The sequence below is a fragment of the Chionomys nivalis genome, chromosome 23 (genome assembly GCF_950005125.1).
Source record: "Chionomys nivalis chromosome 23, mChiNiv1.1, whole genome shotgun sequence".
Taxonomy (NCBI): Eukaryota; Metazoa; Chordata; class Mammalia; order Rodentia; family Cricetidae; genus Chionomys; species Chionomys nivalis.
The window spans coordinates 7,627,750-7,641,081 of record NC_080108.1 but is presented as its reverse complement, the minus strand read 5'-3'; the positions used below and the strand labels follow the sequence as shown (position 1 = coordinate 7,641,081).

The 13,332-nt window shown below is 38.5% G+C and overlaps 1 protein-coding gene across 19 annotated transcripts in view; it reads right to left on the bottom strand.

The window, feature by feature from the left end:
* The window catches only part of Dlg2 (discs large MAGUK scaffold protein 2), a 1,644,347-nt gene that overhangs the window by 619,730 nt on the left and 1,011,285 nt on the right, over positions 1–13,332 (bottom strand). The window contains exon 1 of one of the 19 annotated variants that reach the window (XM_057756277.1): positions 9,637–9,831. The exons of 16 other annotated variants lie outside the window; for them this stretch is intronic. In XM_057756277.1, the coding sequence (XP_057612260.1) occupies positions 9,637–9,759 (123 nt within the window). In that variant the 5' untranslated portion in view covers positions 9,760–9,831. Of the gene's footprint in view, positions 1–9,636; positions 9,832–13,332 lie in introns of those variants that run through there. 2 more of the 19 variants (XM_057756282.1, XM_057756280.1) reach the window with 2 other exon arrangements.

The window sequence follows — 13,332 nt, the reverse complement described above, 5'->3', positions numbered from 1 at the left end:
TTGTTAACAGGTTTTGATGGGAAATTTGTTCAGATATGATACATATAATTTCTTTTCAATATTGTAACTGTTGGGGTGGGTAAACCCCTTGTTCAACGACATTTTATTATCAGCCTATTGAAAGAAAAGTTATGGTTCATTGGCTTTTACTTACATGGAACTAGAATAAAAAGAAGATGAAGATTTATGAGTTAGCACCCTAGAGCACGGGATCAGTGAAACAGGTAGAGCAGGCAATATCTTCCTTCTGTGGAAAGCTGTTGTACTACACTGCTGGATTCCCTACTCCACTGTTCTAAACTGTGGAATATCCGTCAAGGGAAACCCTGAGCAGAAACACCCTAATTCTGACCATATGCTTGTGTGGGCTCACTTTTTCTGCCCCTCCATCTCTGTTCCATCTGTAGATGAGTCAGGTGGGAAGCTGGCCTCCATCATCACTTGTACAAGGCCACTGAGACAGAGATGACGATTACTCATCTTGACTCAAAATCCATCATCGTCCACTCAAACTGCTTTGCTTGGGAAACAGTAGGCAGCTGCCGGCAGTAACATCTGCCCAGAGTTACCATCCCATCATACATAAGAAATTAAAGATTTTGGAGAAAACAAGGGATTTGAAAAAAAGCTAGGGACTCAAACATCTTGGAAAAAACCAAGCTTATGGCTACAGCATTTTCAATCCTGAGATCTACCTCAAACTATACACTCATTTTGTATCTCATGCTTTATCTTAACAAAGAATTTCTGCTTTCCCTGTTTTACTCCATAAACACCTATTTTAGATGCAAAACTATTTCATGATATTGATAATAGTCAATTTGATATCTCCAGTAGTTCTTCCCTGGCTCTCAGACTCCATATGCCCTGTATCCCTGGGAATGGCCATGGTACAGGTAAGGAATTATGTTCCTAGTGTAAAGATGGCAAGAATCAGAGACTGGAGGTGCTGACTTTGTAACCAACAATTTTCATAGCTCAGAATAAAAGGTAATTCAGTGAGTCTCTGAGTTTATTTATATAGTTGAAGGATAAAAAGTACAGTGGGTGACCTCTAAGGGTGCATCTCATCAAGGATGTGATTTCATTCATCATAAATTTTACCCTATTGGGAAGCCCTGGGGAGTGGAGGGGGCCTGGCACAGGACGTACCATCCTTCCTGCAGGGAAATGACTTCTTGCTCTGCTATTGCCACCTCTTCACATTGTTCTTAAGAAAAATTAGCTGAAATGAACTACAGAAGTTTAATGAGATAAGGGTAAGTGATATAAATAGGTGTCTGATAAATTGACTCACGGGTGAGGTATTGCTTGTCTTAGAGAATGTTCCTTCTAGATGATTCTCTTATTCTGTGCTCATAATCTATATGTTTCCTTGAACACTTGTTAATTGTGGCCTCAAGAGTATAATATAGAAGGGCTAGGGATGTAGTTGGGTAAGAGAGTATTGCCTAGTAGTCACCAGGGCCTGGGTTCTGTTCCTGTCACTGACAACAAAAGCAAAATCAGAAGTGAAAAGGATCTTTCTTTATGGAAGCACTATAAGTGGTTGAAGGGAAGCAGAGTCCTTTCTTCTTGACTTGCTTTTCTCCATGTTTCTAAGTTCCAATTCCAGTAAAAAAAAAAGAAAAATTCACTGTCTTCCTTTCACTCCTACTAATCATGATTTAATCCTAAATCATACAGTGTTTGAAACTGCATGTAGATGAAGTCATGGAGAAAGTCGTAAAATATTTCAACCCTGCAGCCTTGTGAGGCTTCTGAAAGTCAGCACTTGGTTTGGATGACAATAAGAACAGGGCAGAGAATGTTCGATTTTTCATCTTATAACTGTGACGATGCTAAACACCTGACAATCTAGCCTACCTCTGTTTCTCTTCAAGATTAATGTCCTACTTGTAGTCCGTATCAACAAAGAAAATCATGTAGGAAAGAATGACAGTATTCAGAAAACAAAGGTTTGCTAAATGCTGCTGGCATTTGCTGGTGGGAAAGAACACATTGTGCAGATGTCCCTGTGCATTGTCGTTAAATAAGCAATGGACTCTTTGTTGTTCAAGCCAAGAGATTACAAATCTCTAGATCTGAACTGCCAACCAGTTCCTAGTCCCGCATCTGCCTTAGCTTCCCAGGGAAGAAATATATTTCTCTCGGCTTCTGGTTTGGCACAGGCTATCTAATGGTTAATTACTCTGTATGTAACATGAGGGTTTTGCTTGCTCTACTCGAACAGTGTTTCAAGGGAAAATGAAGGGATATTGGGGCCAGAGAGACAGCTTAACAGCTGAAGGGCTTACTCTACAGGCACAGGAAGTTTGACGACCAGACCTCTTGTAAAAGACTCAAGAGCAACGGCTCACACGTGCAACTCCTGAGTAGCGAGGGAAGATACAAGAAGAGCCCCAGGACTGACTTTCAGTCCAGCTAACAGAACGAGTGAGTACCCGGCCAGAGAGAGGGACCCTGACTCAAAAACCAAGGTGCATGGTATTGTAAGGAACTGCAGCCGCGGCTCACCGCGGATCTGCTAATTCATTTATACAAACCTGTGGACGCAGGAGCACCTGCATATGAACATGGATCTGTGCACACGCGGAGAACATGCATCTATGCACACACACAGAGAAACTCTATCAGAGTTAGAGGTAAACAAGGGTTTTCAGAGGAAGCTGTCTTCTCCTTGCAATTGCAGACCTATGTGCCCATTGAAATTGTGGCCACATACACACTGGGACCTCAGTTTTTCAATGGCCAGTACCAACAAATCCGAAAGGGGGGTTAGTTCTTTTTAAATCTGATATTTGAAGATACGCATCTATGTCTCCTCCTTATCCACTCCCACCCCATAGCAAGTTTTGTCCTGTTTGCTTTTATGCCACACGGCATGAAGACGGCAACTCTGCTCCTAGCAGAGGCTTCTGGGATTGGTAGAACTTGGCTGTGGCACCTAACTTTCTAATTTGCATCAAGGCTGACAGTTAAAAGGGTTAGATGATTTCTGAGTTTAATTGTAACTCCACTTTGAATATTGTTACAGAGTCAATACAAATAGTTTCGAATAGTAATCATCAGACAGGAGTTTTAGACAGCTCACTTTTATGATGCAATTATCAGATTGAATATATCTCTGAAATTTCTAGTGACATTTAAATGAAAATAATGTTATTTAGTCCATCTATGAATTACTATGAAAGCCATTGGGATCTTATATGAACACACTGTGTAACTTTGAGAACCAACGTTACTTTGGGACAATACTAAAACTCAACAGCATTCATAAGAATGGGGGCAACCTTGACTGAGCACACTATTTGATCAGGAACCACCCTCAGGGTTTAACTCACATCGCAGGAAACCTCAAAGATTTCTACAACAACATAGCACCTAGATTTATATATGATAAAACTGAGGACCAGAGTCTGAGTAAATGACCTAAGCTATCAAGCCGTAGAACAAAGGTTAGATCCAGGTCCCACGCCTAGCCAAAACTCTAGACAGACTTTAGTGGAGTTCAAGCTACTGAAATAGTTCTGATCCCAGCCATTTCAGATTTTGGTAATGAAAACTAGTAGAATTTATGCTTTGTTTTGAAAGTTGTAACAAGAAAGACAATGTCAGGGAGACAGGTTTTTCCAGTAGTTCCAGCTGTGGCACAAAAGGGCCACTAATAGCATTGATAAAATTTTAATTTCTATACAGCTAAAAAACGAGAAATGCTTGTAATCTCAGCACATTGGAAACTAGGAAAGAGGATTTTACGTTAAGGCCAGCTTAGGTATCATAGGGAGACCCAGTCTTAAACTGACAAGATGGAGTTGCTCACGCCAGCCCTTCCAACACCACTGAAAACTTGAGAGGTTAGGGAGAAATGGTTCTTACGCACAGTGCCTGACACTAGCTGAATGTGTCCTCACCCTGGTTCCTACTTGTATTGTTTATTAGATCTGTTTCAGATGCAGGCAAGACTGTGGTGTTGTAACAAAAAGTATGGAAATGTGGTTAACCTCTCTGATGGTAATGCATATTTTCTCAACAGACATTTATACTTTCTTTGGCTAGGAGACTATTGAAAAAAAAAAAAGGAATGAAAAAGAAAAACCAAAGAATTCCCAGGAATCTCCTAAGAGAAGATTGCAGCCGCGCAGGCACCCAGAAGAACAAGTCACCTCCTGCATAAAGATTAACCGTTTGTCAGATGACCACACAGGCACAGTGACTCTGAAGGAGCGCTTGGATCTGAGACAGTGGTGGCAGAGGACCACACCTTGGTTAGACAGATTCACTACGCACATCTCTTGCTGTCTATTGAAAGTCTTCCTTCTGGGCAGAATCCCCAAAGATAGACTCGTGTGTGTGTGTGTGTGTGTATGTGTGTGCATGTGTGTTTTGGAATGTGTCACTGGATCTCTAACCTCATCTGAGTGTGTCCATCTTAAACAAATATTTTTTTCTGCTTTCATTACTTAAAAAATAAAGACAAATGCCATTGCTTTTGAGCATCTCCCCCCTAAATAGAAACATTTAACTAAAGCTTTGAGCATTAATAATACCCTATAGTAGTACGAACTCAACACAAGTTTTGATGTACTCAACTTTAATTCTGTTTCACTATTGGAGGAAGTTTCTTTTGTTAACGCGAACAATTTAGTTACCTGTTTTGCTGTAGCAAATACTTTTGGAGTTCTGATTTTGCAGTTTCCACAGTGTGTAAGGCAGGTGGGAATGGCTGAGTACAGATTTTATCTCTTGTATGATATCATATATCTGTGCTAATAGCCTGGAATTGATGAGTTAATAAAAACACTGTACAAAATTAGCAATAACTGGAATATAGCAAAGGCATTCTGTATCTGGTATCTGGTATCACTGTGTGCGTGAATTCCATATATAGATGAATGTGTGTGTATGTATGTGTGTGTGTGTGTATGTGTGTGTGTGTGTGTATATATATATATATGAGACAGATAATGAAGATGCAAAGTACACACCTGATGGGGAGAAAAGAGATGTTTTTTGTTGTGTTTGTTTTTGTTTTATTTGAGTGAAAAAAGCAGCGACTCATTTCACCAGCAGTCTCGAGAAGTTCACACAGTCCTACCCTGCTGTAGCTATCCAGGTCACTTCTAGTTGAAGCGCCATCCCCCACCTTAAACTGAATGTCTCCGTAGATTAAGTGCCTTCTTTACTTCTTTACTATTAGGAATTTCTTTAATAGCTTTGCTCATATTCCTCAGAAATGACTAGACTGAAAATTGGGGTATCATTAAACAGAATAAGAAGTGAGGGCACAAAGAATAAATCAGAAAAATGAATTCAGCAAGATGGAAGATTGTGCGTCAAGTCATATTTAGAATCCAGAGAGGACAAAACACACTTGGAACACCATGAACTAGGACTCGAAACCATCGCTGAACAAATGCTATTTAGAGCTAACCTAAGCAGGCCCCTAAAGGAGAGCCAGCGGCAGTCAGTGGAAGTCATCCTGAAGCTGACAAGGCAGATTTTGAGAATACGCGAGACAAGGATCACTTCCTCTTCCTCATCTCATCAGCGCTCAAATTGGTACTCTCGTGAATTAATCAGTCACTGCAGATTCACTTGACAAACATCTTATTTTCAGCACTGTTTTTAGCAGTGTAGACTATAGGGGGAGATGAGAATCACATAGTCTTGTCACGTGAGCAGTTCACAGGGTCATGGAGACATGGGAGAAACCCATTCTAACTACTTAAAATATAAAACACAAAAGTTGAATAAAATAAAAAAAACAGGGCAGTGATAAAATCAAGAGGTATAGGTACTACTTGTCTTACTGGATATTTGATTTTGAAGAGGAACCTGGTTCCCCTGGCTTTCCAACTTGGAGGTGGTGATAGCAGTGTTATCTCACAGAGCATTTTACTTGAGTCCGTACTCACTATTCATTGGGGCTTCAAAAAGAGGGCAAAAGAGTACCACGCAATGTCAAACTTGTGGGAAGGTATGTAGGAAGAATGTGAGTCACTTCTTGAATGACTGAATCACACTCTGAGGCTAACAATTCTTAACTGACTAGTTCAACTTTTCTCCAACTTGGTTCTCTCCTTTCCTTCTGCATTTTATCTCTGTGTCACTGGCACTCAATGGGCAGTGTACAAAGGTTCTCTGGATGTCAGTACAGAAAGCCTCTCTGGGTAGCTTAAGAGAAACCCTGAATTTACTATCAGACCAATGGCACAGGAGCAACAATGAGGCAGGCCAGATGAGGAACTTGTGCCGAGAACTCAGAATACTGAACTAGATGAATGAATACCATTGCGCCTGTCTTTGATTGACAGACATCTTGTTCCTAGTCTAGGAGCAGGATGGGGAGATGAAATGCACGAATGTCCTGTGGAATGACATACCGAATGACTTTACTAAATCCCAACTTAATGACTAACAACATAAAGGCAAACAACGCTGCACACAAAAGGAAGAGACGGTAGGCACCATTTAGTCAAGAGGCCTCTTATGAGTTGATGGTGCCACAAAGAAATGTCAGTGTCCCTTTGTAAAGGGGGCTAGAATAGAAGTTGGCAGATATCAGGGGCTCCAGAACATGGACATGAGCTCAACAAACTGATATGTGAGTAAAAAACCAGATGCATCTTTATGAAAAAGAAAACCTAACTAGGGTGCTATTGTACAAACCAATGTAGTCTCTTTAATAACACGTGAAAGCTTTGGTTTTGTGTGATACCCAGAGATGCTACAAGATGATTCAATGCTCCATAATAGACTGAATAACTAAGATTTTATGGAAGATCTGCACTCATCCCTGCATTCAATATTTATTAGTTTACATGGGCCAAGCGCTTAATGCTAAAAGATATGGAAAACCTTTGTTGTTATTTTGAATTCAGGGCTGTTGGATCTATCAGATGAACCTACATGAATTGATTTTGATCCCATCACTACAGCCCATGATCTAATTTGTGAATCAAGTGTTGAAATTGAGGGGTGTTACAGTTTGGTTTCCATCTTTTCTTCAGACAATATTGAGTTATATGATACGGGTATTGGCTATTCCAGGTTTAATGCCACTAAGGGGAACTTCAGGCTGTATGGTTAGGGGGTGATCTGGAAGTAGGTTATACTATAGTTGTAGATTATAAATCAGGGTTGTTATTAGTCTACAGAACTGGATTGACTGAAATACCATGCACAGTCACCATGTGTGAAATTTTGATGCAGAAAGTCCAAGATCCAGACCACTCTCATTGTATGCTTGGAATCAATAGTCTGACGGTGCATGTAGGGAAAAACATTTACCTGTTGGGGAACTGCTCAGAGCAGCTTACCTAAGATCAGAAATACTGGTATACATCTATACTTCCTATACAACGTTCATTTTGAAATATTTAACTTTTAAAATTATTAGGATTATTTTTAAAGGGGCCAATTATCTGAGCCAAACAAACTGCCTCTTCTTTACTATGACAAAACTGGCACAGGATTTAAGATATCCTAAACAGTGAAGGGTATCATTATGCTGAAATGCCATGTGTAACTCAGTTTGTATATATTTGTGTATGCAAATATATTTGTATAAATATACATATGACTATATAAAATACATATCACAAGCCTGTAGAGTACATAGAGTTGGGAACAGAGTCCTTTTCTAAGATCCAAATTAAACTGACCAATCTAAATGGAGGCTTAATTTAAAAAGTGTTCTCTTGTTATCTTAATTCTAGTTATAGTTTCTTTTTTTTTCATAAACTATGATGGTATAAATTTAATAAAGCTTTGAAGGCATTAGAGATTGTTTAAAACATTTGGAATTTTTCAGTAGCTTCACACCAAGATGGCAAATTGGTATGCTTGTGTGTGTGGATACTAGCAGAATCTGGGATCAGATATTAGAGTAGAAGGCAGAGTAGCTCATCAGCCATCAGAACTGACTGAAAGTTCTGTTCCACATAGGAGCATATTCTTGTATTAAGATATAGCTGCCTGTGCCATCAGCCTATCTGCAACGATCAGATAAGGAATTTTTGGTTTTTTTCTACATTGGTTCAGATAGAAATAATTTTATGAGGTCAATACAGACAAAATTACTGATAAAATGCCATGAAGCACTTTGAAATTTCCAATCTTGAATTAGACTCTCCTCAAATGCTTCATAAGCACTCAGCGTGTGAGAAGCACTGGCTTAAATTCTGGGAGGAGAAGAATCTATACAGTCACAGAGTTCAAGGCAGAAGAAGGGAAAATAAGCAAATATCAGTTCCCTTTTCTAACATTCCTTCTCACCTCTCTCTGAGAAATTACAAAATATCAGAAGACCAAGAATAAAATACTTAAATATATTTGATGGTAAATTAGAAGTTTGTACTAGCAACAATGAATGGGGAATAAAATTGCATCTAAGAGACTGTTTCCTAAGGAGAAGATGCTGGAGGCTCACGGGGAATATCAAACTTTTCTTGATAAAACAAAGAAAGAGTTTGATAAACATAAAAGAAAACATAATATACAGATTCTGATTAAAAATAGAATCATTATGACTTCACATGATCTGGAGAGTATCTAGACACAAATTTTTAAAATTCTTTACACAAAAAACATGTGTCTTGTGCTGTTGAGATTCAGGATGGACCTATGGCTGTCCCGCAAGAACACAGAATTCAATTAGGTAAAACTTAAATATGACAGTCTTTGGAACATTTACTTGATTCTAAAATGCAGGGAACATTATGATTACATCCAATATGAGAACTTTGAAAGCAGCCTGCACTTTAGAGAATACTTGGATTTTTTCAATTGTTGAAAGAAGCACAACTCTTGAGTTTCTATGCCATGAGTAATATAGTTTATTGAGGAAGTTCATTATACTTTTTAATAAGAATTAACTTTGAAGAATGTTCTGTTATTCTTCATTTGTCATCTCAAAACTCCCAAAGCACATTACATCAAAAGAATCAACTACATTAACACTAATAATCAACTTCTTCAAGACCTTGTTCAAGTCTCCTCAATCTACAGGTCATCATCAGCCTCAACATCCTAGTTGGACAAATTGTAAGAAATCATCTTTACAACCTAGAATAAGATTCATTGCATCACTTTGTGTCACCACCGGTTCTATCAGACATGTTTACAGATCTGCACGCAAAGCACCACTACCGAAGAAGTGATTTCACCTCTGAAGGGAGTCTGCAACCCAGAGTTTATTCAAATCAGCAAAGGACATAAAACTGAAAGCTAATTCCTGACCTTTTGATCCATCTATCAAAACCACCTGGCCAAGACATTCAAGCCACTCTGGGTACGATTTGTGTACCAACCAGTAACTAGAATCTGCAGGTACCCTCAAATATTAGTGTATCAGTGATATACATTCCAACTTTAGGACATGCCACTGATAGAAACTACTGTCCTCATGGATTGCGATCACTCTTTCTCACTGATCAAAGTTTAGTCACATTAAGAATCCAGAATTCATATAAAGTAGAAAGAAACAGACCCACTTTTATTCTGAGCAAGAGCTACAGAGAGGATACATCTTTAAATATACAGAATGCCTCCTTTTTTTTTTGTTCTAATGAAAAGACAAGAATGAATGAGATGAAATACAGAATCCCTAAGTAAATAAGGCATCTTCCTTACCGGAATGAATGCATGTTGCATAGCCTCTTCACATTGTTTCAAGGAAGCAATCGTATCCCACAAGAGCTGATAATTCTCAGCTCGGGAAGCACTCGTCCGTTGCATATCGAAAGCCGGTAACATTCAAACTGAGCTCAAAGAACCCAGTTGAAGAAGAAGAAAAAAAAACCCGCAGATCTGTTACATAAACTTCTTAATTAGATCGGCTACACAAACTGCTATCTTAAGACTTTAGAAAAAAGTTAATCAGACCGTTTCTTTGGGGGGAATAACTGGGCATGGCTTGAATAGAGGCAGATGTTGTCATTGGGAAGTATTTTCATTCCCAGACTTGTGAGAAGCAATCGTATCAGAGTTCTCCTGTCTTCATACGGGTCTGGCAAAACTGCACATACCATAAGTGTGTGTGTAGGAGGAAGAGAGCGGTGAAAAATACTTCTACCACAAGCTTTGGGTGGCAGGATACAGAGGGAGAATTTGAGAGGAAAATGGCAGCAAATGGATAATATACACATGTGTATGTATCTAGGCAGGTGCCTGCACTGGCTGCTATGTGAGAAACACATGCACACGTACAGGGTCTTTAAGTATCTCCAGCTCTCATCTAAGTTAAGACAGAACTGATATAATTCTTTTGTATTGGCTTATCACCTTTCAACACCACAAGTTCACAAGTCAGAAAGCTTATGATTCAAGTAGGGCCAACTGTATATTTTAGAATTGAAAAGTAGTTAGAAGAACTTCATGCTGCTTATGCATAGGAAAACAGTCATATTTATTTCTTGTTTTAGTCTGCATTCACAGAGACAATGCAAGGGAAGCCATGATTCTGTGCATTCTTGGGATCTAAGAGTTGTCTTCACAAAGCTAGAGTGTGTTAATTCCAAAGAGATATTTCTGTGTACTTTTAACAACAAAAAGACTAGTATACTCACTACGCAGAATATGAATAGATTTGCAATATGTATTATATTTTGATTTTTTCTCACCAAAGACAGCAGCCTTCCACAGTCCCCGCAGTTGTTAAGGGTTTGGTGAGGTAGGGGGAAAGCATTTTGAAGGAAATGCTGAGTTGTAGCAAGATGGGAAGTAACACAGATGCTCAAAGCTAACTTCACAGCCAACAATGGCAATGTTTGTGGATTCACTGTGAGAGGGAGAAGGTGAGGGGAGAAAAACACACAACATAATAAATACACCATGCATTCAACTGACCTCAAAATCCCAAATAGTGTAAAGCAAGGTGTAAGTGTAGGAAGGAGAGCACAGATGAAAGATTCCTGCTGTATTATTTTTGGAAGACCTGCATGATTTGGGTTACCTAGTTTTTCTACCTTTGTACCCCGGTGATGGTGCATTTGTGCACACTAATGTCCTTGTAGTATAAAAGTCCTCAAACTGTCTTCTCATCTCATATTATATATATATATATATATATATATATATATATATATATATATAATTTAAATAGAAGGAACTGGAGGTACAACTGACTCTTCAGGACTTCCTACCCGGGAAAATTGGTAAGAAAATTGCCTTTCCTCAGCATTGTGGGCATACACCATACGGCTGTTGCCTTTAGACAGTTTGCTCTTCAGTATCAATTCAAGAACCTTTTTCTTTTTCTCATTCATGGCGTTCTGTTCAGCTCACACCCACAGTCCCTCCTCTGCCTTTATTCCTGCCCTTATCCACTCCCATCTGCCCCAGCCACATGCTGCTGCTTCATGCACAGTCGACTGGCCAGCCCACAACTTCCCCAAAATATTCCCTCACTAGTAAGTGTTCTGAATGTCTCAGGAAGTGACTGGAAAATAAACGCTTTTGTTTTGAAAGTCATCTTCCAAAATCATATGAGCAAAATAGCACCACTATTTTAGAGTCCACTTACTGAGTCTTATTCATGCCCTTTGTTCAAAAGACCTTATCAATAATTTGACCAGAAGCTCCTAAAAGGTCCCATTTTTTTTTAAATCTTTGTAAAAAAAAAAAAAGAGTGTTAGAGAATTCACAATCTTCCTGCAGAAAGTAAACACAAAAATATTCTTCAAATCTCTATTAACTCATCTATTCACTTAATTTATAACCATATGGGGCATCTCCTGCGTGCAAGGCTTTGTGATAATCCTTTGACAAAATGGACACGCAAAACGTTTAATCCATTCTTAAGGAACTTTAAGTGCAAGAGGTAGGATGACAGATTGGTATGAACAAAAGACAAGTCTAAAACATCTAAGCGATAAAGAACAGGCATCATAAACTAATCTCACAGCAATGGGAAACCAAACAACACATCACCAGGACATTACCACAGGCTCACGAAGACACCACACTAGGCTAGTGTTTGAGGTTGAGAAAGAGATAGAATATAAAAAAGGCAATGTTTGATGAGCAAGCAGGTGTTGGACTGGCAGCTTAAAGATGATTTAGCATCAGAAAATGAAGCGTATAAATCTTTTTATTAAGATTTTAAAAGAAAGAAGACAAATAGTTGCTTACCATAACGATAAGTGCAGAAGGGATATTTTACAAAAGCTAATATCTATTCATGACTTAGAAGCAAAAATTAGAAAAAGGAACAAAATTGGAAAACAAAAAGCATGTTTCCTTACAGATTATATAAACATGTAGGCAGAAAATCCCAGGAAGTCTGAAGAGAAGCTACTTTAAGGTCTAAGCAATTTTAATAAGCCTGCAAGATGTAAACTTAACACATGAAGATCAACTGTATTCTATACACTATGAGTAGACAAAAAGAAATAAATGCTGGTTTTCTCATGATAAAATGTCATAGAAAGATATATACTCAAGCCATAAGCACTGAAATCTTTAAAGAAGTGTGTGTGTGACAGAGATAGAGAGAGAGAGAGAGAGAGAGAGAGAGAGAAAGAGAGAGAGAGAGAGAGGAGAGAGAGGAGAGAGAGGAGAGAGAGGAGAGGGGAGAGAGGAGAGGGGAGAGGGGAGAGAGGGAGAGAGAAAGGAGAGTGGAGAGAGGGAGAGAGAAAGAGGAGAGAGAGAGAGAGAAAGAACATACTACCAATTCAATGTAGAGACTTTCCCTTGCCAAAAAGGACTATAATATTAAGTTATAGTCTAGTCTTAAAGAATAAATTTCAAAGGTATATTACAGTAATGACACAATGTATTGAAAATTGGATCATAGATTTAACATAGTCCCAACCCAAATCCCAGAAGTTATGAGACACCTTTGAAAAAGAAAATGAAAACAGAAGGAAGAAGAAGAGGAAGAGGAAGAAAACAAAATTAAAGACAAAACCAACCAAACAAAAACACTGATGGCCAAAACAGTCTGGAAAGAACAAGTTAAATAACAGAGCTGCAGACGGAGAATCTTCAACAAAGACACAGAGCTATTCAGTGGAGGCAAGGCAATCTTTTGAAGATAATGATGCTTAAAATATTGGTTATCCAATATGCAAAATAACAAACTATAATCTATGTATCTTTTTCAAAGGGCTTATACACCTGCATGCAAAGTGTAAACGTTATTATGACTATGGGTTAGGTATAACACCCAAAGCACAATCCATAAGAAAAGAACAAACTGGTAAAGCAAACATGATTAAATTAACAGTTACTGTTATTTGAAAACAGTGTTAAACTATTGGTCTAAAACAACAAAATAACAGAAACATAGCAATGCAATAACTTTAATTGATATTTTCCTGTACTGAA